General features: G+C 40.6%; 1 protein-coding gene across 1 annotated transcript in view; it reads left to right on the forward strand.

Moving 5' to 3' along the window:
• The first annotated feature begins 467 nt into the window (after positions 1–467).
• Positions 468–19,115, forward strand: part of LOC121379751 (glutamate receptor ionotropic, NMDA 2B-like) — a 31,827-nt gene continuing 13,179 nt past the window's right edge. The window contains exons 1-7 of the mRNA XM_041508400.1: positions 468–1,305; positions 6,622–6,833; positions 9,822–9,938; positions 14,467–14,606; positions 16,429–16,612; positions 17,208–17,334; positions 18,750–18,967. Of these exons, the coding sequence (XP_041364334.1) occupies positions 856–1,305; positions 6,622–6,833; positions 9,822–9,938; positions 14,467–14,606; positions 16,429–16,612; positions 17,208–17,334; positions 18,750–18,967 (1,448 nt within the window). The 5' untranslated portion in view covers positions 468–855. The remainder of the gene's footprint in view (positions 1,306–6,621; positions 6,834–9,821; positions 9,939–14,466; positions 14,607–16,428; positions 16,613–17,207; positions 17,335–18,749; positions 18,968–19,115) is intronic.

Raw genomic sequence — 19,115 nt, forward strand, 5'->3', positions numbered from 1 at the left:
TTTGGGCTTCTTACAAATATTAAGACGACCAGTTTAATCGTAGAAATAAGTAAGTTTAGTCGCAAACATCTTACAATGCAGCAAAGTCGGGAATGTCTCTTTAAACAAAAACAAAATTATAATAATAATAATAATAATAATAATAACCTTAGTTTATAAGTTGTTATTAAACTGAATATTTCTTTCCTTACAACTATCTTAGTAATAAATTCAATATTTATTTTGTCTATATTGATTGACACATGTCTTTGTAACCTGTTAGACTGTCACGTATGTTTGTAAAATTCAGGCAGCATTCGCGAATCTTATATAAAATAACACAACTGAACGCATTGCCCTATGTCTTCTTTTGATAGTGTATGTTGGAAAAAAAACCGCCGGAAACATCTGCGATATTTTGAACAAATATTACCATAGAAATGTATAACACGTTTTTATTTGTTTTATTTCAGATGGCTGGACAGAAATCTTGATAGCTACATATCCTTCATGCAGGGTATTGTGCTGGGATTACTGAAATAATGAAGGTCGATGTATCAGATGCTACTTCAAAGAAACTATTGTTCTTATGAATTGTGTTTCAAATCTGTCGATCTTGGTTCAGCCATGCCATTGCATAACCAAGCTGAAATGCTGGTGTCTACGTCGCTGGAATTCCGGAATAATTTCAGAGGGGTGCACGTACCTTGCTTAACTCCAAGCTCAGGAGACCTATTGAACGTGATGTAGTGCTGACGTCAAAAAGAAAAATAAACGAAACAGAAAGGAGTCTTTCATCATTAGCTCATCTTAACACGAAATTCTAGAGAGAAAAAAAAATACAATGCTCGTGTTGTGATTCTTCCTTTAAAAAAAATGTCTACCCCATTTCTGATGAAATGTATTTTTTTCGCGGTGATTGTCGTCTGCTGCTGTGACTTGCGCCTTGCCCAGCGTGTGCCGAGGAAGGTCGTGACGCTGCACGCGCTGGTGCCCAGGCACGCGATAGTCCGGGATCTGAACAGGACCATCAGCGTCAAGTTCCAGCGGTCGGCTCGAATTCGTCTTGTGAGGACTCACAGGAATTTACTACGTCAGTTCGACTTTCGTGTTAAATTCACCGTGATGCGATTCGACAGTCCCGAGGAGATACTACAAGCTTTCTGTGATACCACGTTCACGACGAATACCGTCACGCTGTTTCATATTAACAACCCGCTCTTTATGTCGTCACGGAAGGCGTCTAACAAATATATCAACCAACTGGCCCATTATCTCGGTCTGCCAATGATTTCTTGGGATTCCGAGTTCTCGGCTATGTCTGTGGTAAGTTTTTTATGAAAAAAAATAACATTAGTTTGTTTTGTTTACCTACACAACTAGAGCACATTTTAACATTAATCATCGGCTATTAGATGTCAAACGGTTGGTAACTGTGACACATCGTCTTAGAGAGGAAAACAAACCCACAAACCAACTACAAACAGTATACATCTCTAATTAATAATAAGTTAAGTTTGTTTTGTTTAACGACACCACTAGAGTACATTGATTTATCAATCATAGGCTACTGGATGTCAACGATTTGGTAACTTTGACATATGGTCTTATAGAGGAATCCCGCTACATTTTCCCCATTAGTAGCAACGGATCTTTTATATGTATTATCCCATAGACAGGATAGCACATACCACGGTTCTTTGGTATACCAGTCCTGGTGCACGTGCTGGAACGAAAAATAGCCCAACTGGGTCACTGACAGCGATTGATCCTAAACCGACAACGACGCATCAGGGGACCGCTTTACCACTGGACTACGTCCCGCCCTAGGTTTGTTTTTATGATGCAGACGAGATCCTTGTGTTGGCGGAATTCATGCTACTTTATGTTTTATTGTCCACACAAGTTAATCCCGTTCTGACACCGCTTGACTTAATGCCCTGGAACGCGCTTAGTGCTCGCATCAGAGCGATTTCTCCATCACGGTTGTTCTAGCTTTAATACTTTGCTATTTCCCTATTTAATTAACAACATAAAATGTATGATATCCTTTTATATTCGTCGCTGGTTTGTCCAGCGGTTTTCCTTCGAGTGTAGTTCCATTAACCCCTTTCAACTCCATTCGCACATTCACTTAAACCTTCAACGGACAAAGATGTATATATGTTATTTTGGGAATACAATATTCAGAAAGGAGTCATGCAAAATAGGTAAAATGTCAGTTGTACATAAACGTTAGTAGGTTGTTTTGTTTAACGACACAACTAGGGCACATTCATTAAGCATCGGCAACTGGATATTAAACGTTTGGTAATTTTAACAGTTTAAAGAGAAAAGCCGCTACATTTGTTTGTTGTTTAATTAACAGCAAGGGATCTTTTACATACAATTTCTCCACTGTCATGACGACACATACTGCAATCTTTAATAGACGCGGAAATCCCAACCACAGAATAGATCCATCGACATAACTAGATATTTTTTCACACACACACACATACACAAACACACACACACACAGAGAGAGAGAGAGAGAGAGAGAGAGAGAGAGAGAGAGAGAGAGAGAGAGAGAGAGAGAGAGAGAGAGAGACACACACACACACACACTCCACTCCCAATTTGTAGGAAAAAACTGCGGGAAATACAAACTGAGATAAATGAAAGGAATGTTACTTTAACAAAGTTCAAACTCATCGTTTAACTGACTTATGTAACTGTGACATTTTCTAATTAAAGTTAAACTTCGTTATGTTTTACGACACCACTAGAGCACATTGATTAATTATCGGTTTTTGGAAGTAAATCATTTAGTAATTCTGGAAGATAGTCTTCAGAAACCCGCTACATGTTTCCATTAGCAGCAATGGACCCTGTATATGTACTGTCCTACATATAGCACAGTACATACCACAGCCTTTGATATATACCAGTCTTGGAGCGCTGATTGGGACAAACACAAACCCAATGGGATACAAACACCCCAGGCAAGCGATCTACCGACTGAGCCCATTTTAGTCAATTATGAGCAAAGAAACCGGCTGTTGCAATATACATTGACAGGCTTAGTTCTTTTATGTTAGGCATCAGTGGCGCAGTGGTTAAGCCATCAGACTACAGCCTCGTAGGTACAGGGTTCGCAGCCCGGTACCGTCTCCAATCCAGAGCCAGTTTTTAAGGGCTCAGTGGGTACGTGTGAGGCCACTATACCCTCTACTCTCCCACTTATGGCCCTGTCACACTGTAGCGTATGGTATTAGCGTATGTCAGCGTATGAAAAATATCACTCATACGTTGGTATACGCTGACATACGCTAGGGGTACGTTAGGCATAGGTTGTATACGTTTGAAGCACGCTGGCATACGCTGGCACACGTTGGCATATGGCGAGGTAGAAAATTATTTTTAAGTATGTTTAAAAAATTTGTGCGTATTCCGACGTATGGTTTATACGATAAGCATACGTTAGGCAGACGCTGAATACGCTAGAGGTACGCTAGAGGTACGTGACTCCTAGGTCGAGTACGCTGGTCGTACGCTGACATACGCTGGCATGAAGGTGTACCATGTAGCTAGCGTATTGATAGCGCATTGATAGCGCATGAGTAACGTACTTCTAACGTATGTCTGACGTATCTGCAACGTATATAGACGTATATACGCAGAGTACGCTGGCCATACGCTGGTCACACGCTGGTCACACGCTGACATACGCTGGTCATATGCTGTCATACGCTAGCTATACGCAGAGTACGCTGGCCATAGCCTAACATTTCCTGACATTCGCTGGTCATACGCTGGCCATACGCTGGCCATACGCTACTCATACGCTACGCACAGGTTAAATACGGTAAGTATACGCACAATTCTGCATTTTCAAGGGCTTCTTGTGCGTATGAAAATTATTTTATGAATTTTCATACGCAACTCATACGTTTCTCTCATACTCTATAGTGTGACAGGGCCATAACCACTAACCAACTAACAATTAACCAACTGTCCTGGACAGAATGTCCAGATAGCTGAGGTATGTGCTCAGGACAGCGTGCTTGAACCTTAATTGGATATTAGCACGAAAATAAGTTGAAATTAATGAATCTTTCATGTACACTCTTTGTCAAAGGCCGTGGTATGTGCTACCCTGTCTATAAGATGATTCTGTGCTACTAATGGCTACAACTGGTGTAACAAAGGTCGTGGTATGTACTATCCTGCCTGAGGGATGGTGCATATAAAAGATCCCTTGCTGCTAATCGAAAAGAGTAGCCTATGCAGTGGCGACAGCGGGTTTTCTCTCTCAATATCTCAATATCTCTCAATGTCCGACGCCATATAATTGTAAATAAAATGTGTTGAGTGCGTCGTTAAATAAAACATTCCTTCCTTTCTAAGACTATATTATGTTAAAATTACCAAATGTTTGACATTCACTAGTCGATGATTAAACAAAACAAACCTTTTTTTTAGACACATTTCACTATTTCTGCTGTCATGTATGTTTATAATTTCAAATTATATTGGGTGGGATATTGTCAACATTTGGAGGACGGGGCGTATCCCAGTGTTAAAGCGTTTGTTATTTGTAGGAGGAAGCAATATTTCTTCAAAGAAACTCTAGCTTATTGAATAGTCAAGTGGCTCTTCCTATATACTACATACGGTTTTTTTCAAGTTACCTATTATACGGCCATTAACAGCGGCCTCGGTGGTGTCGTCGTTAAGCCATCGGACATAAGGCTGGTAGGTACATGGTTCGTAGCCCGGTACGGACTCCCACCCAGATTGATTCAGTGGGTAGATGTAAGACCACTACACCCTCTTCTCTCTCACTAACAACTAACAACTAACCCACTGTCCTGGACAGACAGCCGAGATAGCTAATGTATTTGCCCAGGACAGCATGCTTGAACTTTAATTGGATATAACCACGAAAATTAAACAGCGTTACTTTGATATGTCTTTAAAAGATATGATAATAGTAATGTGTAGTAATAGATTTGAAAGAATATCGTGTTATTTCGACGTTACGTTTTAATATGCGTTTATAGCAAACAAACGTTAATTAATAAGGGTTGTTTTGTTTAGTGACACCACTAGAGCACAATGGTGTATTAATCATCGGCTATTAGATGTTAAACATTTGGTAATTCTGGCATATAGACTTAGAGGAGGAAACCCGCTATATTGTTTGCATTAGTAACAAGGGATTCACTGATGTGGATCGATCAAAGTCCGACAGCGTATCAGGCAAGCGCTTTTCCATTAGGATACGTTCAAACCCCCACCCACCCACCCACCCAGCACCACCTCCAGCATACACACACACACACACACACACACACACACACACACACACCAGCACCAGCCTCACCCTCTGCATTAGTACAGAGTTGTCCATACGAACTAAGCTCCAAGGTCACAGTCGCTTGTGTAATACGTAAACTGGCGAGATAGATAGCATTTGATGTAATTATCCATCCATAAAAACACCCATCGATTACAACGTTCAAAAGATGTTCATTTTAGTTACTGTCTTTTTTTGTCGATTACAAATAAGGCAATTTGTCAAGAAATGCCACGATAACTCCCTATTTTTTCCACCTCCAGTCACACACGCCATGTTTAAAATACTCCGATATTTGCTCAAGTGTGAAAAACATTCAGTAATTACGTCATTTCGTGAACAGTATTGATTTTTGTTACTATCTTATCTTTTTGTTTCTTTCATTTTTTCCCCCCCTGTTGATGTTTTTCCTTCTTTCTGTTTTTTTTCGCGTCGGGACGTAGCTCAGTGGTAGAGCGCTCGCCTGGGTTTCCATGGGTCGCAGGATATTGATCGCCCTCTAGGCACTCACGTTTTTCCTGTTCCAACCAGTCCCGTATAATTGGCACATCAAAGGGCATGACGTGTACTGTTCTGTCTGTTTTAAAATGTGTATAACAGATCCCTTGTTGTTTTCACTATAATTGTAGTCGATGTGGCGGTTGCGGGTTTCCTCTCACATTCACTACGTGGTCTCTCTCTCTCTGTCTTGAAAGTATTGAAATATTAAATACCAAATAACCGTAGTTGAGATGTCGTTAATAAACAAAAATTCATTCTCTTCCCTTTCTCTTTTTTCCTAATATTAAAGAAACATTTACATGTCGTTAAACAAATATTCATTCTCTCCCTTTTCTCGTTTTCTCAATCAGGGTAACTCTTCGACAAACATTCAGATGTCGTTAAACAAAGATTCATTATTTTCTCTTTCTCTTTTTCTCAATCAGGGTAACTCTTCGACAAACATTCAGATGTCGTTAAACAAAGATTCATTCTCTCCCTTTTCTCTTTTTCTCAATCAGGGTAACTCTTCGACAAACATTCAGATGTCGTTAAACAAAGATTCATTATTTTCTCTTTCTCTTTTTCTCAATCAGGGTAACTCTTCGACAAACATTCAGATGTCGTTAAACAAAGATTCATTATTTTCTCTTTCTCTTTTTCTCAATCAGGGTAACTCTTCGACAAACATTCAGATGTCGTTAAACAAAGATTCATTATTTTCTCTTTCTCTTTTTCTCAATCAGGATAACTCTTCGACAAACATTCAGATGTCGTTAAACAAAGATTCATTTTCCTCTCTTTCTCCTTTTCTTAACCAGGGTAACTCTTCCAGAAACATTCAGATAGCGCCGACGTTGCAGCATCAGTCTCGCGCCATGTTGAAGATGCTGGAGAATTACAATTGGTCAGATTTCTCTGTCGTCACGACGCAGGCGGCGGGGAACCAGGACTTCTTGTGGTCGCTGCGTACGGTCGTGCATGAAAGCCAGAAACAGGCGGCATACACAGCCGCAGGCGTCAAAACATTTAGGTAAGTTGAAATAAAAATGAGTACCTGCCTCGGTGGTGTCGTGGTTAAGCCATCGGACATAAGGCTGGTAGGTACTGGGTTCGCGGCCCGGTACCGGCTCCCACCCAGAGCGAGTTTTAAGGACTCAATGGGTAGGTGTAAGATTAGTATACCCACTGTCCTGGACTGACAGCCCACGTATCTGAGGTACCTGTGTGTGTGTGTGTGTGTGTGTGTGTGTGTGTGTGTGTGCGCGCTTGTATGTGTGTGTGTACGTGTGTGGGTGTACCCAGGACAGCGTGCTTGAACCTTTATTGGATATAAGCACGGGAATTAGTTGAAAGAAGAATAAATTAGTGAATATGTCATCACCACAACTTTCTAACGCTACCTTTACAGTAGTTTCTCCATGTATATATATCTTGTACCTCACAACAACTTTCCGACGCTACAATTAAGTAGTTTCTACTTTTGAACATCACAATTAAAATTTATATATTTGTACATCACAAAATTTTATCTTGCAAAAATGTGCTGAATCCACTTGAAAATGGGCAACGTATTACGATAAGTTGAAATGAAACGAATGCCATCACAAGTGTTCAACGCAATGTTTTGTGTTTGTTTTAATAATTAGCGTGTTCGAAACCCTAGTGGTACATGAGCACGTTAAACTAGTTACCTACCTTTAATAATTAAATGTAAAGTTAAGATTTGTATAACGTATACAGCTTATTGTGATCACATGTAATATTATACAGCTGTAGTAAATAATATAATTAATAAAAACAGGAATATCACAGACATATGCTTCCCAAACATGTATCATTAAAGCCACTTTCTTTCAAGAATATCATTAATTGTACACTGTAAGAAATGCCCGTGGAAATGACGGAAATATATATGTTAAAAATAACAGTTTTACCGTTATTATAACGGATATACCTTCAAGAGAAGTATACGTGCAACGGAAATTATTCCATGACACTTCTTTTGTCAAAATATATATCTCTTCTGTTACCAGCTTAAGATTTTAAACGTAAATTCTGACTAAAAAAAATAAACAAAAGTATAGATGAAAACAAATCCAGTATTGCATTGGAATTTGGCGCACACATAATTATATTTACGTAACTCCACTATGCACTGCCCAAGTAAAAAGTTATTTTACCAACATCCGGTTGTTAAGGCATGACTGGTGAGAGTTATCGTGAGAGTCTTTCGACATAATTTCCAATCAGAACGTTCCCTGAGCAATATCCGATGTTCAGAAACAGATTTGCCATTTCCTGCTTAAAATATCATTGTGTCCGGGATAATCTTCTGATTAAATATTGATGAAATCAAAATGTTTGCAACCCAAAAAGAAAGAAATGTTTTATTTAACGACGCACTCAACACATTTTATTTACGGTTATATGGCGTCAGACAAATGGTTAAGGACCACACAGATATTGAGAGAGGAAACCCGCTGTCGCCACTTCATGAGCTACTCTTTTCGATTAGCAGTAAGGGATATTTTATATGCACCATCCCACAGACAGGGTAGTACATACCACGGCCTTTCATATACCAGTCATGGTGCACTGGCTGGAACGATTAATAGCGCAATGGGCCCACTGACGGGGATCAATCCCAAACCGACCGCGCATCAAGCGAGCGCTGTACTACTCGCCCCTGTTTGCAACCATGCAAAATGAGACTGAAAATGTATTGAAGTAATTGAGAGATGTTTTGATACTGATGATAAGAAGTGTGAGGAATTATAACCCTCCCAGTGCTGGGTCCATGTACATTGTTAAGACGTTGCCCAGTACAAGCTTGGGGGACGGGGGACGGGGGACGGGGGACGGAGGGCGGAGGAGGTGGGGTGGCAAGATCTAGATAAGTCGGTAAAACGCTCGCCTAAGGTGCTAGGGTACTAAGGTTCGAATCTCTTCAGTGGACACATTCTCTGGCTGCCCCCCCCCCCCTTTCCCCGTCCTAATGCGTACCCTTCAGACTAGTATATCAATGGCCGTGGCATGTGCTGTCGTGACTCATGAAAAGCCCATATAAACGATCCCGTAATGTTAATGAAACGTTGTTTCCTATAAAACTATGTCAGAACGATCGAATGTTTGTTGGAACATAGTCAGCTGTTGTCCCTTGGGGGGCATACACAATATTAGCATGCATGGCATAGCATATTTCAATAGATACTAGGGGTATCCAATCGTTTATATGGCGGTGACACGTCCATCAAATGGAATCTGTCAACCTATTTGCACCGAAGAAATTGAGTGTTACAGATTACGCCTTGCACACGGATGAAAGACAAATGCAATTTGCGACTTACTCAAATAAAACCGGCCTCGGTGGCGTCGTGGTTAGGCCATCGGTCTACAGGCTGGTAGGTACTGGGTTCGGATCCCAGTCGAGGCATGGGATTTTTAATCCAGATACCGACTCCAAACCCTGAGTGAGTGCTCCGCAAGGCTCAATGGGTAGATGTAAACCACTTGCACCGACCAGTGATCCATAACTGGTTCAACATAAGCCATGGTGTGTGCTATCCTGCCTGTGGGAAGCGGAAATAAACGATCCCTTGCTGATAATCGGAAAGAGTAGCCCATGTAGTGGTGACAGCGGGTTTCCTCTCAAAATCTGTGTGGTCCTTAACCATATGTCTGACGCCATATAACCGTAAATAAAATGTGTTGAGTGCGTCGTTAAATAAAACATTTCTTTCTTTCTTTTTTTCTTTTTCATCCTGATATAAGGAATTGCATTTTCGTTTATTAATTACAGCAGGCGCCTGTGCAGAGGGAGTGGGGTTCGAATCCCCTGCTTCAAGTAAATTTTCTTTTTTAACGCATGGCCTGACACTACCCCCTAAAAATTACGCTCGCCACACCCTAGACCCCCACCCCCACCCCATGCACATTTTTCTGCACACACACATGTACAAGTACAACATTACGTGTTTTGTATTCATACGTGAATTGTATTTCCATGTATTTATTGCAGGTATAAGATATTGCAAGAGATTATAATTTCTGATGGGCGGAATGAAACGGACGTACACGAGGAACTGTCCAAACTCGTGGGAACACACACTCGGGTCATACTGTTACACTCCGACAAGTAAGTAAACACAATGTGTTACCCATACGGTATCTTGGTTCATATCCATGTGTTACGTTACAGAAATTTGTTAGAAATGGAGCTCGTTTAATCATATTATATGTTCGAGATAACAGGTGGAGTAATTCCTTCCAAACCCCCATCACACGCACCCGCACCCCCCTTCACCCCACCCCCCAACACACACATATACATACAAACACATATATACACATACACACACACACACTCAGGCTCACACACGCTCTCACACACACATATATATACATACACACAAACACACACACACACACACACACGCACACACATACACTCATACACACACACACTCACACACACAACACACACACATAGCACAACACACACTCAAGCACACACGTCGCATATATATAAGCCAAAAACGCTGAGCAATTTGGTACTTCTGCATTGTACTTTAAAATGCAAGCTGTCCAATGACGTCACTGATGTTCATTTTATTTTAAAATTCGAGTTTTCATTTATTTGAGCACATTTACCAAGTTGCTAAGAATGTATCGGTGGTCGAATGGTTACCGTGTTTGTCTGGGAACTGCAGGCGATTCGATGCCTACGGTTCGAGCCCCAGCATGAGAGACAATTTTTAAGTCCAAAACGGATGTTTATCCGCTGAGCCCGTGCGTTAATATCTATGTATGTACTAACCAAACCCACACATACATACAATTTAAATCCACTCAGTTTTAAAATGACAGACAAAACTTATTTTATATTTTTCGGCGGATTGTAGTTAACGGCGTGCACTATGAAGCACGACTCCTGCCACGTCCCCCCGCCCTCACCCCCTCACCCCACCATATATCCTCTCTGCTGTCTTCAGGCGGGAAGTAGCCCAGTGTATTTAATATGTCATTTTAGTTGCAAAAAAAAAGAGAGACTCTGTTAGTCGGAAAAATCTTACAATGACTGCAGACTCGGAACAGTTCCTTTAAATATCGTTGAGGGGAGGCCCAGTGGTAAAGCGTTCGCTTGATGCGCGGTCAGTCTGGGATCGATCCCCGTTGGTGAGCCTATTGGATTATTTCTCGCTCCAGCCAGTACACCACGACTGTTATCCTGTCTGTGGAATGGTGCATATAACTGGTGATCGAGCAGCCCATGAAGTGGCGACAGTGGGTTTCCTCTCTCAATATCTGTGCGGTCCTTAACCATATATCCGACGCCATATAACCGGCCCATTTGGGCTATTTCTTGTACCAGCCAGTGCACCACGACTGGTATATCAAATGCCATGGTATGTGTTATTCTGTTTGTAAAATGGTGCATATAAAAGATTCCTCGCTGGTAATCGAGTAGCCCACGAAGTGGCGACAGCGGGTTTTCTTTCTCAATATCTGTGTGGTCTTTAACTATATGTCTGACGCCATATAACCGTAAATAAAATGCGTCGTTAAATAAATAAAAAACACATGTCCTTCCTCTGCTGTCTTCTGTTCTCAGTAATAATCATTACTATATTATTCATATTCATTCTCTCCAGATTGGCCTGTTTAGTGTTTTGGATTACTGCTGTGTATAAACGTATAACAATGCCCATGTCGACAGATGCATGTTTTCGAATAGATAAACAAACATTGACAGTAGGCGGATCGATTTTCAATTTTCAAAGCCCATTGTTTGCTCTTTTACACCCGTTAACATCTGTCTCTGGGTCTGTCTTTTTTAAATAAGTAAGACTAAACAGAAAACGTATCTATGGGAAAACGTGAGTGGGTCCAACTGTGTAGGGCCACGGGGAGTGACGTAGTAAAGCGCTCGTGGTAGGTCTACAATCGACCCCCGTCGGTGGATCCATTGCGCTATTTCTTGTCCCGGCCAGTGCACCATGACTGGTATATAAAAGGCTGTGGTATGTGCTATCCTGTCTGTGAGATGCTGCACATAAAATATATATTGCTACTAATGGAAAAGTTGAAATGGGTTATTTCTAGAATAACGGATATTAATAAATCAGTGTGATTTAGTGGTGTCGTTAAACAAAACAAACACATTTTTGTGAACCCACAGTAACAAATCAGGCTCTCTCTCTCTCTCTCTCTCTCTCTCTCTCTCTCTCTCTCTCTCTCTCTCTCTCTCTCTCTCTCTCTCTCTCTCTCTCTCTCTCTCTCTCTCTGTTGTGTGTTTGTTGGTGTGTCTGTCTGTATGTAGTTGGTGCTACTGCCCGGGATATCCAAAATATTTCTGGCTCTCATATAGCTAGAATATAGGGCCGTACCCAGGTGCGGATGTATGGGGCTCCCCCTTTTTTTCGCCGACGTCAATGTGGATGTGGTTTTCCAATACTTTCGTACGTACTATAAAATTATATATTAAGAAATGAAAATTAAGTTTGACCTAGTTCACACAATAAGTCCATCAGAAACACTTTTAATATACACACTGATAAGTTTTATAGAAGAATTTTGTTTTTTACACATCCGTCGGTGAGAACATTATTTGTTATTTTTGATAAGATATACTTGACACATATACGTGCGATAACATTTTACGGACACCTAGGTGATGACCATGTCACCAATGCCATACCACCAAATGGAAAAACTCGGTAGAAATCGATCACTAGTTAACCTGAAATTGACTTGTCTGTGACGCACAGGTTAACTTTCAGCTTTAGGGCCGTACATAGGTTTTAGTTGGAAAAGGCGTTTAAATTTATTTTAAAACTGTTTTCTAAAGATATTTAAGAAATAGAATACTACATTCGTGTCCGTTATATACCGTTTATCTTACAACTCGTTGTTTAAAAATGTATCCAACGAGCAAAAACGAGTTGGATACGTTTTTAAACAACCCGTTGTAAAATAAACAGCATATAACGGGCACTCATGTAGTATTCTCTATGTTTTTAATATGCAATTTTAGTTATTAAAGCGTCTCTGTTAGTCGGCAAAATCTTAACAATGGCAACAAACTCACGGCAGTCCCTTCAAGAAGTTAGAGCTGACTGTGTTAACATTAGGACGATCAGTATAAAATTAGAAGATTGTATTTTAATTGATTTTAATTAAAATGTACACAACATTAGAGTAAAGTTTTTATCAGTACAAGCGGTGTAAAGCCAACTGTGTTAGGACGAGCAGTATAAAATTAGAAGATTTTTTTTTTTTTTTTTTTTTTTTTTAAATTAAACTGTACATAACATTAGAGTAAAATTTATATCAGTACAAGCGGTCTGGATCAGTGTCTTGAGTCCTAGCAGTTGTTTCCTGATTAAAATGTCAGAAGCGGAGATTGCTTCCTATTACGACTTTTACTAAGCCATCAAGTTTGATCATCTTCTCGGTCCTCCCCGGGGCAGTCGCCTGCCTCGAAGGGACCCATTCAACGATTTCGCCAAACCGTTAAATTGGCAGTAGCCATTCAACAAAATTAATTTAAAGACAAATAAAAAGAGGCATTTTTAACTAAAAAAACAAACATTCTGTTATATTTCGGGAGGTCATTAATTCATTTATTTCAACTTATTTTCGTGCTTATATCCAATTAAGGTTCAAGCACGCTATCCTGGGCACACACCTCAGCTATATGGGCTGTCTGTCCAGAACAGTGGGTTGGTTTTTAGTTATTAGTGGTTAGTGAGAGAGAGAGAGAGAGAGAGAGAGAGAGAGAGAGAGAGAGAGAGAGAGAGAGAGAGAGAGAGAGAGAGAGAGAGAGGAGGGTGTTGTGGTCTTACACCTACCCATTGAGTTGTTAAAACTCGCTCTTGGTGGGAGCCGGTACTGGGATGAGAACCCTAAGACTATGTGTCAAAATTACCAAATGTTTGAAATCTAGTAGCCGATGATTAATAAGTCAGTGTGCTCTATGGGTGTCGTTACACAAAACAACTTTTATTGGTTATTATAGTGGGGAACATGTAATGGAGGATCTCTTTTTTAAACGCTGCACCTCCTCTTTTTAAGAAATCCTCCTTGATCCCTTCACATCACATACAATAGTTTGACTATAGGCGTAGGTGAGAGGCGTTCCTTGTTACCCAGCCAGACAATAATCACAGTTTTATAAAATTAAAGTTTGTTTTGTTTAACGACACCGCAAGAGCACACTGGTTAATTAATCATCGGCTATTGGATGTCAAACATTTGACAATTTTGACTCGTAGTCATCAGAGGAGACCCGCTACATTTTTCCTAGTTCAGCAAGGGGTCTTTTATATGAACTTTCCCAAAGTCAGCAAAACGCACATACCACGGCCTTTGACCAGTTGCGGTGCACTGGATGGAATGAGAAAACCCCCATCTGTTGAATGCTGGTTTGATCCTGCGTCGCAAGCACATCAACCCAAAGTTCAGCCAGCAAACGTTTCGCTAACGTTCGCGACCTATTTGATTGGTTTCCGACGTGGCCATTTGGTTTATTGTGAAGTGCATAAACCAGTCTAGCGGACGTTTTTCTGCTCGGTCTAACTGAACGCAGCTCCGGCGAACGCTAAAAAAACCCTGAGCTAACTCCTGCCATCTAAGATACTTGTATAATTAATTTTGTTTTCCAGTCTCGAGTCGAAGTATATACTGGACGAAGCGGCCAGGCTGGCCCTCACGACGAAGGAATACGTCTGGATCCTCACGTCGGCTGCCATGACGAGAGGCTCAGCATCCGTCGCCTACCGCGGCTTCCCGTTAGGACTCTTTGGTAAGGCAGTGTGTACATGCATGCCAGTGGCGGATCCAGAAAATCCATTGGGGTGGGGTGAGGGTGGTCAATGACATTCCAGAAGGGATTCCTCAGATTCTCCAACGTAAAAAATAATGATTGTTTTAAAAATATAAATATAACTCTCTCTAAATTTAGGGGGGGCCTGGACCCCTAGGGCATCTCCTTAGACCCGCCACTGCATGCAAGAAAAACAGTCATGATTACCCATATGTTTAAAATGTTAAAGTCAATGTTTGTTTTATTTAACGACACCACCATTGATTTATTGGATGTCAAACATTTGTCATATAGTAGAGGGCGGGACGTAGCCCAGTGGTAAAGCGCTCGCTTGATGCGCGGTCGGTTTGGGATCGAATCTCGTCGGTTGGCCCATTGGGCTATTTCTCGTTCCATCCAGTGCACCACGACTGGTATATCAAAGGCCGTGGTATGTGCTATTCTGTCTGTGGGATGGTGCATATAAAAGATCTCTTGCTACCAATGGAAAACATATAGCGGGTTTTCTGTTTATGACTGTGTCAATATGACCATATGTTTGACATTCAATAGCTGATGATTAATAAATCAATGTGCTCTAGTGGTGTTGTTAAAAAAAAAAATTTTGTCATATAGTATTAGAGAGGAAACCTGCTATATATTTACAATAGTAACAAGAGATTTTCTATATGCACCATCCCACAGACAGCATAGTACATACCACGGCTTTTGATATATTGGTCGTGGCGCACTAGCTGGAACGAGAAAAAATCCAATGGGTCCACCAACTGGAATCGATCCCATACCGACAGCGCATCAATCGAGCGTTTTTCTCGTGGGCTACCTCCCACCTCCACCAATATGTTTAAAGTTGCAGACCTAGTTTCAACCCGTGAAAACGGACACCACGTTTGGTTGATCTACAAACCTGCAACACATCTTGATAAAGTTGTAATGGACTGAAACGAGAGTCTGTGATGTTGAAATGCGAAAATACCTTCTAAAAAGATAAACTAAAAGTCCGTCTCAATAACTGCCACCTTATCGTGGTATTAGAAACATCAGGATGACCAGAAACACTTCGGATGTACGTAAATGGATAATGCAAACAATAAAATGCAAGTAATGTGTTATTTCATTTATCGAAAACGACTCTAATAGCGAAACATACGTCGCAGTGTTAAAAAACAAGGATATGTCACATTAAGGACAGAGGAAAATCTACAGGGTTCACGTGATCACATGAAGGGTGCTGAAGACAGTGGAACTGAAATTTCATATTTGCCAGAATTGCTTTTAAAACAAATTAACGTAAATACAGGTCAGCAAAGATATTTATGTGCAAATAAAGCACTTGTAATGTATTCATACTCTAACCTGAATGCAAATGGAGAGCATTGTTCCTTATCTTCTTCTCATTTCTTCTTTTTCTGCTAATTCATCTTCTTCTTAATTTTTTTTTCTTCTTCTTCTTCTTCTTCTTCTTCTTCTTCTTTTTCTTCTACTACTGCTACTATTACTACTGCTACTACTACTACACATACTATTACTACTACAACAACTACTACACCTAAAACTACTACTACACCTACTACTACTACTACAATTACTACTACTACTACAACAACTACTACTATTACTACTACAACTACAACTACTACTACTTCGTTTCTTCGTTGCTCTAACGTTAATTGTAAAAGATAACATAATTAGTGTAAGAAAAATACATACTTTATTTTTTTAAACAAGAAAGCACTTCTAAAATGTTTGCTGGTAAAAAACAAACTCTAAACATAACGCTTAGAAACTGTTTTCACTTCAGCTATTTCCTATGACGTGGGCAAAAACGTGATGCGTGAGGCGGTGGAGACGACAGTGGATATCTGGCTGTCTGCGTTAAACAAAATGGCGGGAAACCAAACACTGATGCAGACGACATCACTAGAACCTGTCTTCTCGTGCAACTCCACCACTCAGTACTGGAAGGATGGTGAAGTTTTATACAAGTAATATATTTAAAAAATTAATGTGTTTATTATTAAACTGGTGGTGATGATGATGATGATGGTGGTGGATATGGAAATAGTGGTGATGATGATAATGATGATGATAATGGTGATGATGGATGTGGAGGTGATGATGATGGTCATGATGATGATGAAGGTGGTTATTTTGATGGTCATGATGATGATGACGGTGGTTATTTTGATGGTCATGATGATGATGACGGTGGTTATTTTGATGGTCATGATGAAGATGACGGTGGTTAGTTTGATGGTGATGATGATGATCATCATCATGAAGACGATGGAGATGATGATGGTGGTGATGATGAGGACGATGAGGAAGACATATATTCGTGCTTATATCCAAGAAAGATGTTTATGTGCGGTGCAGAAATTTTGCGACCATGCTATTCTTATACATTTGGTTTCACACACACACACACACACACACACACAGTCGCTTGTGTGTTTTTGGTCGCGATTCATCCATCCATCTATCTATCCATCAATCCACCCATTCATCCATTTATTCAATCATGCTCTGATGTGCAAGATTTAAAATAGATACATTATTGATTCGATTTTGTTTTCTCAGACATTTGAAAGACACTGTGTTGAGGTATCCACGAAGGACGGAATTTACGGACGAGGGAACACTCAAGCATACAGAACTGAAGATTATGAACGTCCAGAAGGGAACCTTGGGAAAGAAATACGTGGAGGTAATAATATAGTTTCTTTCTGAAGAAGATAACATCCTAAGCATTTAAATGTTTATCAAACTAAACACAACTGTGATTTCTTATGATCGTTCTTCGCTTTAGGATAATGGTATTAAATATTTTCCTGAAAACACCCATTGATATTGCACTGCTGCAGGAAATTCACATGGCACTCTTTCTTTCACTCACTGTATGTCTCTGTCTGTCTGTCTGTCTGTTACTGTCTGTCTGTACGTCGTCTCTCTCTCTCTGTACTGTGTCCCTCTGTATCTCCCTCTCTTCTCTCTCTCTCTCTCTCACCTCTCTTCTCTCGTCTCTCTCTCTCTCTCTCTCTCTCTCTCTCTCTCTCTCTCTCTCTCTCTCTCTCTCTCTCTCTCTGTGTGTGTCTCTGTATTTGTTATATGCGTTGTGCCTGTGTCTCCAACACAACCCCCTTCTTATCCTCTTTCTTTCTCCGCCTTCATCTCCCTCTTTCTCTCTCTCTATTCTCTCCTCTCTCCTCTCATCTCTCCTCTCTCTCTCTCATCTCCGTCCTCTCTCTCTCTCCCTCCTCTCTCTCCTCTCCTCATCTCTCTCTCCTCTCTCGCCTCTCTCTCTATGCATTTATGCATTTAATCATTCATATAACAAGTTTGCGTTAAGCTTGTTATAATGGTAAACATAATTAGATAACAAAAATGCACTAATCCCATATGATTGTTGCTGTACCTAAAAAAACCCACCATGACTAAGTCTATAGGCCTGTCTTAAAAGGGGGTTAAACGACAATTATAGGTTTATCCCGCCAGGATAAATTGTATATCTCTTGAATACTGGTGACCAGAAATGTTTTATATGAGTAATATGTATGCCTCCCGCTGGGGCTGCATTTAGGTCAGTCGGTAGATCGCTGGCCTGGTGTTCTTGGGACGTAGGGTCGTAGGATCGAATCTCTTAGGCAGCACCATTTGGGTTTTCCCGTCCAAACCATGACTGGTATATCAAAGGCTGTGTGTTGTCCTGTCTGTTGGAAAATGCATATAAAAGATTCCTTGCTGCTAATGGAAAAATTTAGCTTGTTTTCTCTGACGAATCGTCAATGGACCTATTGGGCTATTTCTCGTTTCAGCCAATGCACCACGCGAGATATACCAAAGGCTGTGAGATATAAAAAGTCACTTGTTACTAATGGAACAGCGTAGTGGGTTTCCTCTCTAAGATTTTGTCAAAATTACCAAATTTTTGACAACCAATAACCGATGGTTAATAAATTAATGTGTATCTCTAGTGGTGTCGTTGAACAAACAAACTTTTTTTCTCTTAAGACTACATGTTAGAATTACCAAATATTTGACGTCCAATAGCCGATGTTAATTGATGTGCTCTAGAGGTGTCAGTAAATAATATAAACTGTAACCTTCTGTCGCTCTCTCCAGGTTGGCACATGGACTTGGAAGGGTTTATCCATGAAAGGAATCACGTGGTCTGCAGGAGCTAAGAATCCGCCAAAGGGGAAACCCGAGCGCTACTTCCTGAGGATCGTCACTGTCGAGGAACACCCTTACGTCATCTTCCGGCCACATGACCACACGGGGCAGTGCGGCCATGAATCCGTGCAATGTCGAGCTTACCAAAGAGACGAGAACAAGACACGGTAAAATGAAATAACTGTCAAATATCAACCCCTGCAATTAACAAAATGACCGCGACAAAAAAAAAAAATCGTGGAAAAAGCATTCTAATGTAGATCATTCTAACTCCGCGGCAATCCTTACGGCATTGCCAATTGCCGCGGCAATTGC

The sequence above is a fragment of the Gigantopelta aegis genome, chromosome 8, assembly GCF_016097555.1.
Source record: "Gigantopelta aegis isolate Gae_Host chromosome 8, Gae_host_genome, whole genome shotgun sequence".
Lineage (NCBI taxonomy): Eukaryota > Metazoa > Mollusca > Gastropoda > Neomphalida > Peltospiridae > Gigantopelta > Gigantopelta aegis.